The sequence below is a fragment of the Gadus morhua genome, chromosome 12 (genome assembly GCF_902167405.1).
Source record: "Gadus morhua chromosome 12, gadMor3.0, whole genome shotgun sequence".
NCBI lineage: Eukaryota > Metazoa > Chordata > Actinopteri > Gadiformes > Gadidae > Gadus > Gadus morhua.
The window spans coordinates 9,229,756-9,243,966 of record NC_044059.1 but is presented as its reverse complement, the minus strand read 5'-3'; the positions used below and the strand labels follow the sequence as shown (position 1 = coordinate 9,243,966).

At 47.9% G+C, this 14,211-nt stretch overlaps 1 protein-coding gene across 1 annotated transcript in view; it reads right to left on the bottom strand.

Moving 5' to 3' along the window:
• Nucleotides 1-14,211, bottom strand: part of ptprsa (protein tyrosine phosphatase receptor type Sa) — a 170,607-nt gene that overhangs the window by 78,364 nt on the left and 78,032 nt on the right. The window contains exon 7 of the mRNA XM_030372990.1: nucleotides 7,575-7,592. Within this exon, the coding sequence (XP_030228850.1) occupies nucleotides 7,575-7,592 (18 nt within the window). The remainder of the gene's footprint in view (nucleotides 1-7,574; nucleotides 7,593-14,211) is intronic.

Below are 14,211 nucleotides of genomic sequence, written 5' to 3'. Positions count from 1 at the left end.
CATGATTAGATCTGAACTCACTCATCTTCCTTATTCTCACCTGTAGCTTTGAAAACCAATGCAGTGTTGGTTCACTAGTCTCATAATAATCGTCAATAACTACACTAATTCAATCAGGGAGCTGGCTATAGTGGTTTTGGGTTTTGGATTTCCTGCCAACGTTTTCTTGGTCTGAGCCCCAACCTCCACAGTCTACCTAGTTGAATGATGAATAACCTTTACCTGCTCGTAAATGGCATGCATCTATTAGAAAACCAATTACTGTCCCTTTGGATAAAAGACAAAGTCCATCAATTCCAAGAGTGATCCAATAATATGTTGATTTATAAGTAGGCTACACCAGGCCATTTAAATTATTATAATACCAAAAATTGCTATCGTTCTTTGAAAAAACCAATCATAATAATTTGATCAATACAAATGTCAACATCAGATCTACTTATTTAGGCACAAATGTTGTGTGGAAGAGGCAATCTTGTCCACTGAACGCTGTGTTCACCATCCCAAACTATCCTTACCCATACATCCATGACCCTTACTTTACTTACATTGACACAATTGGTGATCCACTACAGACTGGAACAAATGTTTGTAACTTGTGCCTAGGTGAACAACATTGGACATGAACTGAAACGGGAACAAGTTGTGAACCCTTGTCAAGACCAAAAAACAACAAATGTCCATTGTGGGACATAACAGCACAGATAAATTGCCAATTTGTTTCATTTGTTTAGTTGTAATGTGAAACATCTGAGTTAGATGGCGTTTCATACAGGCTAGAATACTAAGTCGTCGGCTATTCAGTCAGACGCTACTCCATCTCCAGAAATGCACAGCTTCATCTCAGCCGCTCACGATATTCACACCATCACATCGCCCCTTCCCTTTTGTTTCTCTTGGAAATAAAAATGAAGCTTGGGCTACTCTCCGTCCCCGGTGGTGTGCGGTGGGGCTGTGGGGGGGCTGGGGGGGGGGTCAGTAGCTGCCAGGTCGCTGGTGCGCGGCGTGAATAAGCCCCACCTTACAGGCGCAGGTGGCGTGCGCGCTACGTGGGCGCCAGAGGGGACCTGGCTCGGATCCGTTTGATGTGTGCTGTGCCGCGGTGGCAGGTGGTCTGGAGCTCGCTCAGGCACCGCCGCTCCCCTCCCCCCCCACCCCCCACCCCCAAAGCCACCACCGATGGGGAATGAAAGCTCAGAACAATGACCGACGCGAGGAGTCCGGATCCAGCGGCCCGCCGAGGTAGGGGGTTCTAGAATGTTCTGCCAGGAGATCCTTGGCCTCAGAGCCTGTCGCATGAATATTTAGCCGACTGAATTAATTGTGCATCTGAACTTGTATTTAGCCCGATGATTATGATCCCCGGTCGAGGGACCATGAGCTAAGAGGACTCGCTGGAACTTGTTTTTTTGCAAATTGCAGATTTATTCCGATTTGTCCAAAACCGCTATCGGGCGTTTTTGTTTTTGTGCGCTTTGATTTGTGCTTCATGTTTCGTTCCTGATTGTCATCGTTGCAATCAATGTCTTGATTGTAACGATTATTCCCCCGAAACAATCCCAGGGATACACTATGCCTTCAAGGTGTATCCCTACCTTTCTAATCAACACTTCCATCATCCAGAAAACATTTACTAACCAAGCAACATCCAACTCTACTGCATATACAATGACTCATGCCTCTGCCTCTCTCTCTCTCTCTCCTGGATGGAGACTGTTTGCCTGGCAGTGTATAAGCAGTAGCAGTTCATTCCCTGCTGGTTCAACAGCACCCCTCCAACCCGCTGCCCCCCTCCCTACCCCCATTATTTCAAAGGGGGTCTTTGAAGAACACAGCCAGCCTCGTTAATGAGCCAGTACGAGAGGGAGAGAAATGGAGAGAGAGAGAGAGAGGAGAGGAGAGAGAGAGAGAGAGAGAGAGAGAGCGAGAGAGAGAGAGAGAGAGAGAGAGAGAGAGAGAGAGAGAGAGAGAGAGAGAGAGAGAGAGAGATGTGAGGAAGACAGAGGGACAGGGGGAAATTCGGGGACAGATGAAAAGAGTTTGGGAGTTTGGGGAATAAGAGTGAGGGCAAGAGGAAGAGGAGGAAGATGAAGAGGAGGAGGAGAGAGTCCTCAGGAAAGTCTATATACACAAAACTCAAGTTGTTTTTAGACTATTCTCCTTGTCCGTCATCGCCTCCATTATCAGACTGGCTGGCTGGCATATAAACAGCCTGACAATGCTTTACAAAGTCTGCCAACCGACGCAATTGAAGTTGTCACGTCTGCCTCTGTGAAGAAATATATACTTCTGAAAAGGAATGTGACATGTACAATTTAAGCCATTTAAATGTGTGTTGATAAACTCATTTGAAGCAAGGCCTGATAATAAAAATACTCATAATGACAATGGCATTTAAAAAAACGGCCCTAGGCGGGTTTAAATCCTAACCACTTAAGCCTTGACTAGCACACACACACATCCAACCGTCCCTCAATGCTCCTTCCTGAAATGACACTTCCGAAACAAAACCCTTCTCTCCCTCTACCCCTTCGTATTCCCCCTCGTATTGTGTCAGGCTTTATTCTTGCACACGTATCTCTGCGTCAGTGTTTCCTATCAAGACGAAAAGTAACCAGCATGAAGCCCACAACAGAGTCTCAGGAAATCCACGCCGCCGAAACATTCTCTCTGTCCAGCAGGTTATCAAAGATGCTGCTGCTGTCCTTGCATCTCCTCAGACAACAGCGTTTTGCTGATAACACACACACATACACACACACGCACACACACCGTGTGGCAAAACAGTAATTTCCAGGCATTACAGGGTGGCTAGGCACGGCTCTGCCCCAACAAAGGGGCATCCTCAATGGGGGGCACTGGAACATCTCTGCCCTCCCAAGCTGGGAGGTCTTATCACAAACACACCACCCTTCACTTCTGACCACAACCTCCGCTCCATTATACTGTAAAACCTTTTCCCTTTGGCTTCACCGAAAAACATTTCTTTTTGTGGCGGCTTCCTTCCAGCGAGAGACCAGCTGAATGTTTTTATTAAAAGGGGATGCGTCACAGTTTCCTATGGTGTTCTACCCACAGACAAGCGGAAAGGAGATTTTTATTAGAGAATGAAGAACTAGAAGGGTTTCATACGCAATTCGACCAAATGACAAGCAGAAAGGATAAAAAAAAAAAATGAATGGGAGATCCAGACAGTTGGTTCCAGTCTCTCACCATTTACATTCTGCAAATACACGCACTTTGCCTGGATCGGCGGTTCCACAAAACATACATGAGCAGTTGTGGCCGACCTATCGTGTTACATTCTGGGCATTCTTGGGAAAACATGGGGCCTCTTGTTTTGACATATTCTATAAACCAGACGGGCCCCGTTCGTCCCCACGGGCATACCCTGGAATGTGTCCGTTCCTCCTGACCGATAAATTAGCTCTTTGAGGACCACAGAAGCAGAACGCAAGATTTCCTTGTTTTCGAAAGCTTCTTGTGGATCGAAAAAGAAAGGGCGAGAGAGAGAGAGGGTGAGAGACAGAGAGGTTGGGAGAGGCACACAGAGAAATAGAGTGTGCCTGGAAACATACAAGAGCTCAAATGCTGCAGACATCACCTCCAGGTGGGCTAATCACTCTCTCTCGCTTCAGCGCAGACCTCCGACCTCCCACCCACTCTTATGCAATGCACACACAAACACAGACACGCACATGCCCATGGCTTTCCATGGCCACACACACACACACACACACACACACACACACACACACACACACACACACACACACACACACACACACACACACACACACACACACACACACACACACACGCACACACGCGCGCACGCACGCAGATGGGCATAGAAAATCCGAGAGATGAGGAAAAGAGAGAGAAGATAGGAAATGTCAATATAGAGCGCCAGCAAAAATAATTAGAAGGCCGACTGAAAATGAGAGACAGACAGACAGACGACCGGGGGGGGGGATGGCATAGATGATTAGTTTCTGAAAGTGCCCAACACCCCAGGCTGCCCGTCACATCTCCGTCACACACAGACGTCCCTCACCCCAGGCATTTCAGTGCAATTCAATTAGCACACCCTGGTAGGCTACAAATTGATTTGTTCAGGCGATCAACAAGATGGCCGCCTGACCCCCCCCCCATCTCTCTCTCTCTCTCTCCCTCTCCCTCTCTCTCTCTCTCGCCCAGTCTTGCGCATGGCGTGCCCTTTATCATCACGATGAAAACACCCTCTTCTCTCGCTCTCTCTCCTTTTCCAGAGCTCACACACGCATTTCACTTGCAAATGTTTGCAATGTGACGTCAGTCCCAATCGGCACGATGTGTTTACATTAGCCCGAGAAGGGTTGGACTCAAACTTCTGCGTTGGCTCGTTCGCTGCGTTAGTGACTCGAAGCGGGGTTCTATTTTTGAGTGCTCATCAGTATTCGGTTCAGCCTTAGCGGTTACGAAAGTAATTTATGAATAAATAAAAACTCCTAAGTTATCCAAAAAGGAATGTAAACAAGGCTGTGGGTAATTATGCATGCAGAGAGTATGTGGTACTCTTGACAAAACTCGGGAGGACTAACAACATGGCCACCTGGACAGGTGACAGGTTCATCTGGACCAAGTGTCCTTTCAATTCTCCCCCCCCCCCCCACCCCTCTCCCTCCTTATTCTCTCCTCCCTCCCTATCTCTCATCCCACTCTCCTTCCCCATCTCTCCTCTTCCTCTCTCTCTTCCTCCCTCTCATCGCTCTCCCTCCCTCCCCCTCATTCCTTCGTTCCCTCTCGTCCCCCTCTCTCTCCCGGCTGTCCGTCAGGCCTGGCCGTGCGACAGTCCAAGGTCGCTAAAGTGGGATCTGGCCGGCATGGGGGCCGAGCGTGAGACGCTGCCGTTGTCAGGGCCCATCTGGTGGCCCGGTAACGCTCCTGCGAGATCAGTAATGAGCCAGGTGGGGAGTCCGACCAACACATCAACAGCCCTCCCTCCCTCCCCGAGACGGAGCCGTCTCCAGGCCAGGGCCCCATCCCTCGCTCCGCCCGGCCTCGTGCGGAACCGGGGCAAGGTCAAGTGGGGAAACTTAGGCACAACACTGACCAGTTAATCCCATGTGTGTACGATGGGGGGGGTTTCTCTGTTTAAGCTTTGAAAGAGTGGACTGAGGATGGTGTAGCCTTAGTCAAGGACGTTTGACTCCTCGCCGGAAGATATTCGGTCCGCTCATTGATCATCCTTGAGCTCGATCATCCTCGAGCAAGATTCCCTCACCCTGACCTGCTCCTCTTCGATACGTATCTGAAGACACTTTGGATAAAAGAGTCTGCTGATCAGTGAAAGTAAATGGTAAATAGTAAAAGTAACACGCTCAACTATTATAGGTGATCTGTAAGTCTGATGGTACTTTCATGGTTCTACCATGATTCAATTGAGCTCCCTGGCAAACACAACATTCAAGGGCTCTCCTTAACCTTCTCCTCTACTAAAGTCGACATAGTGGTGCTCACAGCTAATATTACTACCACAACACAACTGTAATTATGGGAGTCATACCATTTTCAGGCAAAGCTATCCAGGCAACTCATGTGTGTCAAGCTGGTGATTTCCCAAACCTCCAAGTATGCACACATCTCGATCCTGTTACAATTTCAAATTTTTTCACCACCACCTTTTCTCATTCCTCACAATGACTTAACCACACCAAGCTAACCTGCTAAGCCTCTAACCTGCTATCTCTCCTCAACACACATAAGACCACATAGACCTCCAACCCAGGCCTCTGTGTAACAGGACTGCACCCAGTCTTGTAGCTCTTGCACTGCACCAACGAAGAAGGCAGAAGAAAGAAAAAAGAAAAATCACCTCTTTGGATCGGTAATCTTATTATGCAAATTCAGAGTTCATAAGTCACACTCGCTTTGTTCGTGGCATTATGATTTATGGGCCCTACGTATTGCCTACATTACAGATTCAGCCAGCCATGGACTTATTCACACTAGTAGCCAACACATGGGTCTGGCTGAGGGAGCCGAGTTTAAAACGCTTCTGGTTTTAGTGTAGCGTCGGAAAAATAAGGGAAACATTGAGGGTGTTTCACGGCATGCGGCGGTGAGGTGACCGCGGTATCCAGGCGTGTGTGAAAGGGATGAAACAAATCAAAATGGACGATCCTAATCTGGAAGATGTCGAGAAAAAGGAAGCACCTCCAGAGCGGGAATCAAATCAGTGGTAATGATGAAACAAGAGCGCACACATCACACATCCACCGTGAACATGGGGAACATGGTTATACAGCTCGGTGCGGCGTTTTGCTTACCTGCTGCGCCTGTGGAGGAAAAGCCATTACACAAACCCACAGCGGGAGTAAATCTACATTTAAAGGTTGCAGCGGAGGAAATGGGAACGCACTCGACTGTCCGAGGAGATAACGCCACCGAGACGTAAGAGAGAGGCAGTTAATCAGAATCAACGTTCGGCACAGAATCCTCAAAGTGTTTGGAAAAGTCCTTCATGTCTTTCCTCCCTGTTGAACCTGAGCCTTGATAAATCTGCCCGATTGCTCTCTCAAAGCAAAGGCGCGACCGAATTTTTCGTGTTTCATGTATTGGTTCAACGAATAGCAAGGGAAGGTTTTTTTTAGGACAACTTGCCCGTTCTTCAAGTAGAGGCCTATGGGCAAACCAAGCCAGCTCTCTGCAGAGGAACAAGTGGAAGGAGATCAAATCTGATTCCGTGTATGCCGGTTTCGGGGAAGTGTCTCCCATAAGGATTGAAATGACTGACAGTGAGTGCTTGGGGGCCATTGGAGGAGGGAAAAGGGGGTTTATTTGTTTAACACTATTAGACCGCTCTGAGCCCACTGCAGTGGTGAAGCGCAGGCAAACGTGACAAGAGATTATCAAGGCTCAGATACTAACAAGTAGGTAGAACGGACAGTTACTATTGCTTGTCAGAGCAAGTCAGTAAAAGAAAGAGGAAGAAATACCTCACCCAACCCTCCTTGACTGTGTATCCTAATCTCGTCTGTAGTCACATTGTATTCAATGGGGATGCCCAGCATAATAATCTCACTTGAAGTACCTCAATACATACCGCCGTCCTAACCACCCATCCATCCCTCCCCCAGCAATATGCCACCGTTATCGTATTTAACCTGGAAAACCAAAGCTTCTGGATCATTTTCTCAACATTACAGTATATTTGGGTCAGGGGCTCGGGGGTGTTGAGGGTTACACCAACAGACTGAGGATGACAACACAGACAGCAGAGTTACACACCAGATCTGGAATGGATGGAGAGGCACTCACAGATACAGTTGGGACCAGACAAACAGATAAACCACGGACAACAGAACATAAGACACAGACATTGAATGTTAGTGGAAAGACATAGAAAGACATAAAAGACAATTTTGCAGATTTGGGCTTTTTCTTTTGGAGGATTGTTTCTTTTGAGTAGGGCTTTTATCGTTCGATTTTTAAAAGCTTGTCAGGAAGAATTGCGAGTGATTAGGTGTGGGTTAGTGGAGAGTTAGAATGTATTGTTTTATCTCATTCTTACTGCTGGTTAGACATCTTACCTCGAATCGGGGTACTCTCTGGAGGAAACACAAAGACACGAAGACAACATCAGTTTAGTTGTTAATATTAGTGACTCAATAGTAGTAGGAGGTTGTTAGGTAGGTGAAGCAGCGGAGCGTTACTTGGGATTGGAGGCAATTGCAATTATCAGCCTAATTTAGAAGAAGCTAGGTTTCATCAAAGAGAATAGAATAGAGAAAGGCTGAGGCTCTGAACCCAAACAGAGAGACCTTCATCTGCTGGTATCACAGAGGACGAAGAGGTTGTTGACATGCATCCTGAACTCCTCTCCTAAGCTCTCTTCGGTGGCATCTCCGCTAGAATATCGAGAATAACGGACCGCAACATCAACTATGTTACCACGAAAAGGTCTCTGAGAGAAATGCACATGAGACCATAGCCAACTGTATCGTATTTACAGAACAGGCCTCTTGGTAAGCATCACTTTAAAAATAATCCTACATTGCTCAAACGGCATGGCATTTCTATGGACAGGGTTTTAAATGGCTGTAGCACAATTGTATGAGGGAACATGAAATGCTTATAGAGGGGGCCGGGGACTGACTCTGCAAGGTCAGCGCTCTACACTCCGGAGCCTCTGCCAAACATATCAACGTGCCTTTCTGCACTTGGGTTCAGCTGTCCATGTTTAGACTGTCCTGCTCTTCATTTAGAGTTGTTTACGTTCATCGTTTGTTCTCCCAAGCGGCGGCTTTTCTCTTTCTATCCCTGCCTCCTCTTCTTGTCTCTCATTCCCTGCCTCTTCTGTCCTCCTGAAAGTCCACCTATACATGTAGCTCGTCGTGGATTTGTCAACTCCTTGCCTCTCTATATCCCTGTCGTCCTGTTTTCTTATGTCGTCTCTCTCGCTCAGCTATACTCCCTTCTCTCCCTCTCTGTCTTATCTCTGTTCTCTATTCTGTTCTCTTGTCTGCTTCTGCCATTCTCTTGGCTTCGGATCTCATTCTATATCTCGTGATCCCTCCCTCCGTTCTCCACTTGCCATGTGTTGTGTGTGTGTCTCTCTCCCTCTCGCTCGCTCTCTCTCTCTCTCGTGAATCTTTGTGATGACTCATGAATGATTTCTTGGCCCCCCGCAAGAGAGGCTCAACAGACCAGAAGGTGGCCCCCCCACTATGGATACACAGCACAGGGTCAGGGCTCAGAGCCCGTTAAGCCCGACACAACAGCCCCTCGCCCCGCCGAGATGTTCAACAGCTGTACTCAAGCGTCCCCAGACACTGTTGTGGTTGCCAGATTTTGACTACCCACTTTTACCCGGCCAGCCAGACTACAGTCGGAGCCACGTGACCGGGAGAGAAAGGGGAGCTGAGATTCTTCTGAATGCTATTAAGTGCATTGAGGGGAGGAAGAAGTGAGATTTGTGTGACTGACGCCCAATCCCATTTCTTCCCCTTAAGGGGTAGAAATGGGATTGGGCCTAAGAGTGGAGAAGTTGATGTTTACGCTGAACTAACACTACTTTCCTTTGTGATACCAGCAGTAAGCAACTCATTCCCTGTATACCGTTACGCCTGGTTTGCCATTCCCTGAATTTCAGAGGTATCCTTAAGCAAAATGTCTGAAAGAAAAACCGCAAGCACAGCACCATCTGTGGTGGAAAAAAAAATGGTTACTGTAATTACTGTTTTCAGTCTCCCAAATTTGTGCCAGGGGACATCCATTTTCCCCCAATTCGTAAAATCAATTACAAAACCCAGGGTTCTGTCAGACTTGCAAAACACTCTTTTAAAAAAAGTGTTTCGTCTGTGCTTTGCTTCCATACAGAGCTCTAAAGCAAACATCAGTAAAAGGAAATGTTCAATGGTCAAATGTGAAATGCCGTCATTAAAATGCACTCACGTTTTGTTTAGGTTTTATATATTTATATATTTGAAATATGTAATTTTCAGTATGTAGACCAACCAGGCATAACAAAAGGGACTGTGTTATTACTATTATAACCAATATAAATACTGTTATTCCTCCAAACGGGCTAGGAACCATGTAATCAGACGTAATCAAAAGACAGGTGAAGAAGGGGATTCTGGGAAAGTTGTTAGAAGGTTTAATTAGCGGCTGCAGGAAGCTGTACGTTTAGGTCGTTTCAATCAGGAGTTTTGGTCAAGGGCTTTTAGTTAAGAGTTTAGTTGTGGTGAGTTATAGATAAGGTTAGGTGAGGTTAAGGTTAAAGGACCAGTGTGGAATAATGCTAGCGTCTAAAAGGTTAAATACACAGGGGTAGAAAATAAATGAATAAAAACAGTTGGCTCTTCGAATCCCCTCCCTGTTGATTTGGACTAGCCTACCAGCGTCTAAGCTGTTCACACACCCCTCGCTAGCTAGCCCTGCGTGGGACTATTTCTGACTATGAAATTCAAGAACAACACCATGTTAAATCCAGCCTTTTTCACACAGGTGCCACAAAAAAAAACGTGTGGATTCCTGGTGTCAAATAACACATTGGGGTCTGATTTATTTGACTGGTTAACTTCTCACAAGCTTGGATATTTATCGCCACATTTAATGAACAATTGTTTTTAGTTATGCATTATCCCTTCAAAGCCATAATGAATCATTCAAATGTGGCTTCTATGCGGATCATGGCTTTAGACGTCATTCATTGTCATACTCTTTCACCCCACTACACTAACTAGCTGTCGGTCACACATGTCTGTATTATGCACAGTGGTCCTTTAAGGGTAAAGTTAAGGTTTAGGTTAGAAGGTTTAGGTTAGAATGAGGTTAAGGTTAATAGGTTTGTAAAAAAAGGTAAAGGTTTGAAAAGCCACTGGATAGCACCTTGAACAGGGTAAAGGAGGAAGGGGAGTAAAGTAATAGAAAGCAGCTCAAAACAGCTAGAGAAAGAGAGAGATAGGACAGAAGAGCCGTAGATGTAGAGTCAGTATGTGTCTGGGCTGAACTTGAACTCCTCATTCGCATTTGACACGTGTGCACATTTGAAACCTGATGCAAATCCCTCACATGTGTCCGGCGTACTTGGCAAATAAATCGAGGAACCCAGAGGAACAAACCAAAAAAAATAAACTACGCATACATTCTTATTTTTTAAAATCAGGGTTATCCAGGTCAAGATCTGGTTCCACGAGGAACCAATATGCGTTGCATGCGTGATTCAATTATACTGAAAAATCCACCTGTGTTACTCACACGCACTGTTATGGCCTTAATCAGGCACACCCTAATCCCTTCATGAGCCGGAGGGGGTGGGACAGCTTAGGGCGACTGTAACCCAAACAGACCCTGACCTTCTCCCTACTGTCAAACACACAGCATTATCCGCTGCGCATATCCAACCCCAGCTGTTTCGGTTCAAAGAACTCAATCCCATGAATTTCTTTGGAAAAAAATGAATGTGAAGGACGCACTCCAACCCCCAAAGGCAATCTGCTGGGAGATGAAGTCCATCTGCGCAACAGAGGGGTGGTGGAGATAGGATGAGCGGGGAGGGAGGGGGGGGAGGGGGGGGGGAGGAGGTATGGGAGGAGAGGAGAGGGGGTGGGGAGGTGAAGGGATAGGAGAGGGACGGATTTGAGTGGAAGTGGACAGGAGCTGAACGACAGGGCCGGGCTGAGGGGAGCTAAAGGGAGGAGAGGGAAGGAGAGAGATGGGGATGACAGAGAAGGGGGTGGGAGAGGTGGATGGGCATGGATGGAGACCTAGGGGATGTGAGGTGAAGGGAGGAGAGATGAGAAGAGGGACGGGGATGAGAGAAGGGGATCGAAGCAGAGGATGGGCATGGTAGGAGAGGTAGGGATGTCAGACGAGGTGAAGTGAGGAGAGGGGAGTAGAGGGTTTGGGATGACAGAAAAGGGGGTGGGAGCCAGATTGCGTGACTGGGGAGGTGCATCAAGGTTTGCCCCTCCCCAACAGCCCCCCAGGCACAGGAGGGGGGGCTGGCTGACCTTTCTATGATTGCCATGGAGACCGGGCCGGTTTCTGGGAACACCGGGAAAGTGAGTCTCCACATCTGTAACAGCTCAGGTCTTACCCCTCGCCACCCTGAGATGATTACTCAGGGGCCGCAGCCGCACGGGGGAGGTACGGGCTTCCTCTCTCTGTGAGGGTGAGGTGATCGCAGGGCGTTTCACCGACACGAACATGAACCTTCATTCATTCACCCTGAATGAGTGCATTGTGCACACCGTGGCTGTATGTCTCCACCCCCTGTTCGTCTCTTTCTGTAGCCTTGAATTTGACTCTCTCTTTCTCTCTCGCAGTGTCTCTTTGACTCTCTCTCTAGTTCACCTCGGGGGGAGGATGGGAGGAGAGGGGGAGGGGGTTAAATGTCAGACTCCTGCACTTCTAGAGCTGTGATCACACACACACACGTACACAACTACACACACACACACACACACACACACACACACACACACACACAAGCACACACACACACAAACGCACGCGTATGCACTCACTCACACACAATCACACACACACAGCCTAGGATTTTTTCATCCTCTTAAGATGTGCATTTCTCTTGAGCTTCCATAAGCAGTGGGTTGGGGTTGGATTTGTAGGTTCAACCGGGTCACTAATAAATACAAGGAACGTGTGGAAGCCTCAAAGCACAGGAGCGGCAGGCTGGTAGAGAATAAGGGGTCTTTGCACATAGCCCCTGGACAACCTCCCTTCTCCCTATCATCATCCATTCCACCCACGGCCCACGGCCTGAGCTCGGGGAATAGCTAAAGTGCTGAGGGAATAGGCCCCATCGCATCCTATTTGGCCCTGCGAGAAGTCTGTGTCTCAGCGAAAGACGTGCACACACGCAAGCCCACTTGTAGACGTACAGGCATGCCCGCACAAACACACACACACACACACACACATAACCACACGCACACACGCGCATACCCACACACACACACACACACTTTGGCCTAGGATCCCATATATCACAGAGTTGGACTTGTCTTCGCTTGTGAAAGTAGAACCACATGAATTCCTTAAGACTAGAGAAGCCTCGCCTTCACCAGGATACAAAAACGACCTCAGGCAGGAACCAGGAAACTTCTTTGTGTTGAAGAACCATCTACTGGAACGGTCAACTTCCACCGCATTTCTCGTCTTCAGAGGAGTGGTTCGTCGTGGGGGGGGGGGGGGGGGGGGGGGGGGTGCGATTGTCAGCAGCACAGATCCAAGATGGCGGCCGGAGGGAGCTTCAGTCTGCTGGTGCTGAACCCACCCTAAGGGCGTCGTAGGTATTTTATTATTAGCATCAATTCTGGATGCCAGCTTGACACTTTGAAGTCTTTGCCAAGACTAAAACAACGCCCCCCCCTTCCCGCCCCTCACTCCCTGAAGCTAATAACACCTTAAGAGAGAGCTGTAGAGAATTGATTCTACGGCCGCTAATTTCCTCTTTTCCAGCACCCCGCGTGCACCCATTTACCTCGAGAATTCAGTTGCCTTCCGTTTATTTGGCCAACAAATTCCACAAAGGGATTCAGGGAGGGGATCCAACTTTCACCTGAGCCGTCTCTCTCTCTCTCTCTCTCTCTCTCTCTCTCTCCCTCTCTCTCTCTCTCTCCCTCCTCTTCTCTCTCTCTCTCTCTCTCTCTCTCTCTCTCTCTCTCTCTCTCTCTCTCTCTCTCTCTCTCTCTCTCTCTCTCTCTCAATAATAGAGCTGGCACAGGAGATGTTTTAAGCCCAGCTTAGGTGTAGCCCAGCTGGGCAGGAGAGGAAGACCGCTCCCCCCTGGCCAAGGCTGGCCAAGGCTGGCCAAGGCTGGCCAAGGCTGGATAGCAGAGAGAGGAGATAGATAGCCAGCCGGGCATGTGAACCAGCTCTACCCTTCCCAACAGAACTCCCAGAACAGGGGGTGAATTATGCCATTTCTCTGAACCTCTGTCCATAGTCCCTGCTTGGGAGTTTTCTTTGGACCAGGGATGTTCTTACTCTTGTGAAACCTGGGTTCCACTGGAGTGTATTTAGGAAGCTAGGCGTTGGTGTGTTTGTGCTTGTGTGTGTCTCTGTTGGTTGGGGCGAAGGTCAGTTGCTTCCAAACCCACACAGTGTTTCTCAGAACTGATCCCGGAATAGATAGGCGAAAACAATAGCAGCATATTCTGTCAAAAGCAGCCCTAATTGTTTTGTTAGAGCTTCCCAAAGCCCAGATAGATGGTATTCGCGAAGGAATTTCCCATTCACCCGATTTCTACAGAAAGCGAGTAGAAGTGCATTGCTTTGAATAGCAGCAATTAAACTGGCTAACAAACTAATAACAAAATCTTCTTTCACTCCTACAAGTACAACCAGTCTTACTGGTTTAGAGTGCACTTTAGCAAGGCACTTCCTCTGCTCGTAGCATCCTAGTCAGCCAACGTTAGGGGATTAGTAGGAGCTAGTCTCCGGGTGTGTACAGGTACCAGTACAAAGTGTACGGAGCAGGGCCGAGCAGTAAGCTCAGCATGGAGCACACTAGACTAGGTACATATCAGCACTCACATGCTAGGCAGATCCGCGTCCTTGGTTCACCTTTCTACTTCAAGTTCCAGTGTGCATGTGTGTGTGTGTGTGTGCGTGTGTTGGAGAGAGCATGTGTGTTAGTGTGTGTGTGTGTGTGTTTGTGAAAGAGAGAAGGTGTATGTGTGTGTAGACCTGTTTGTG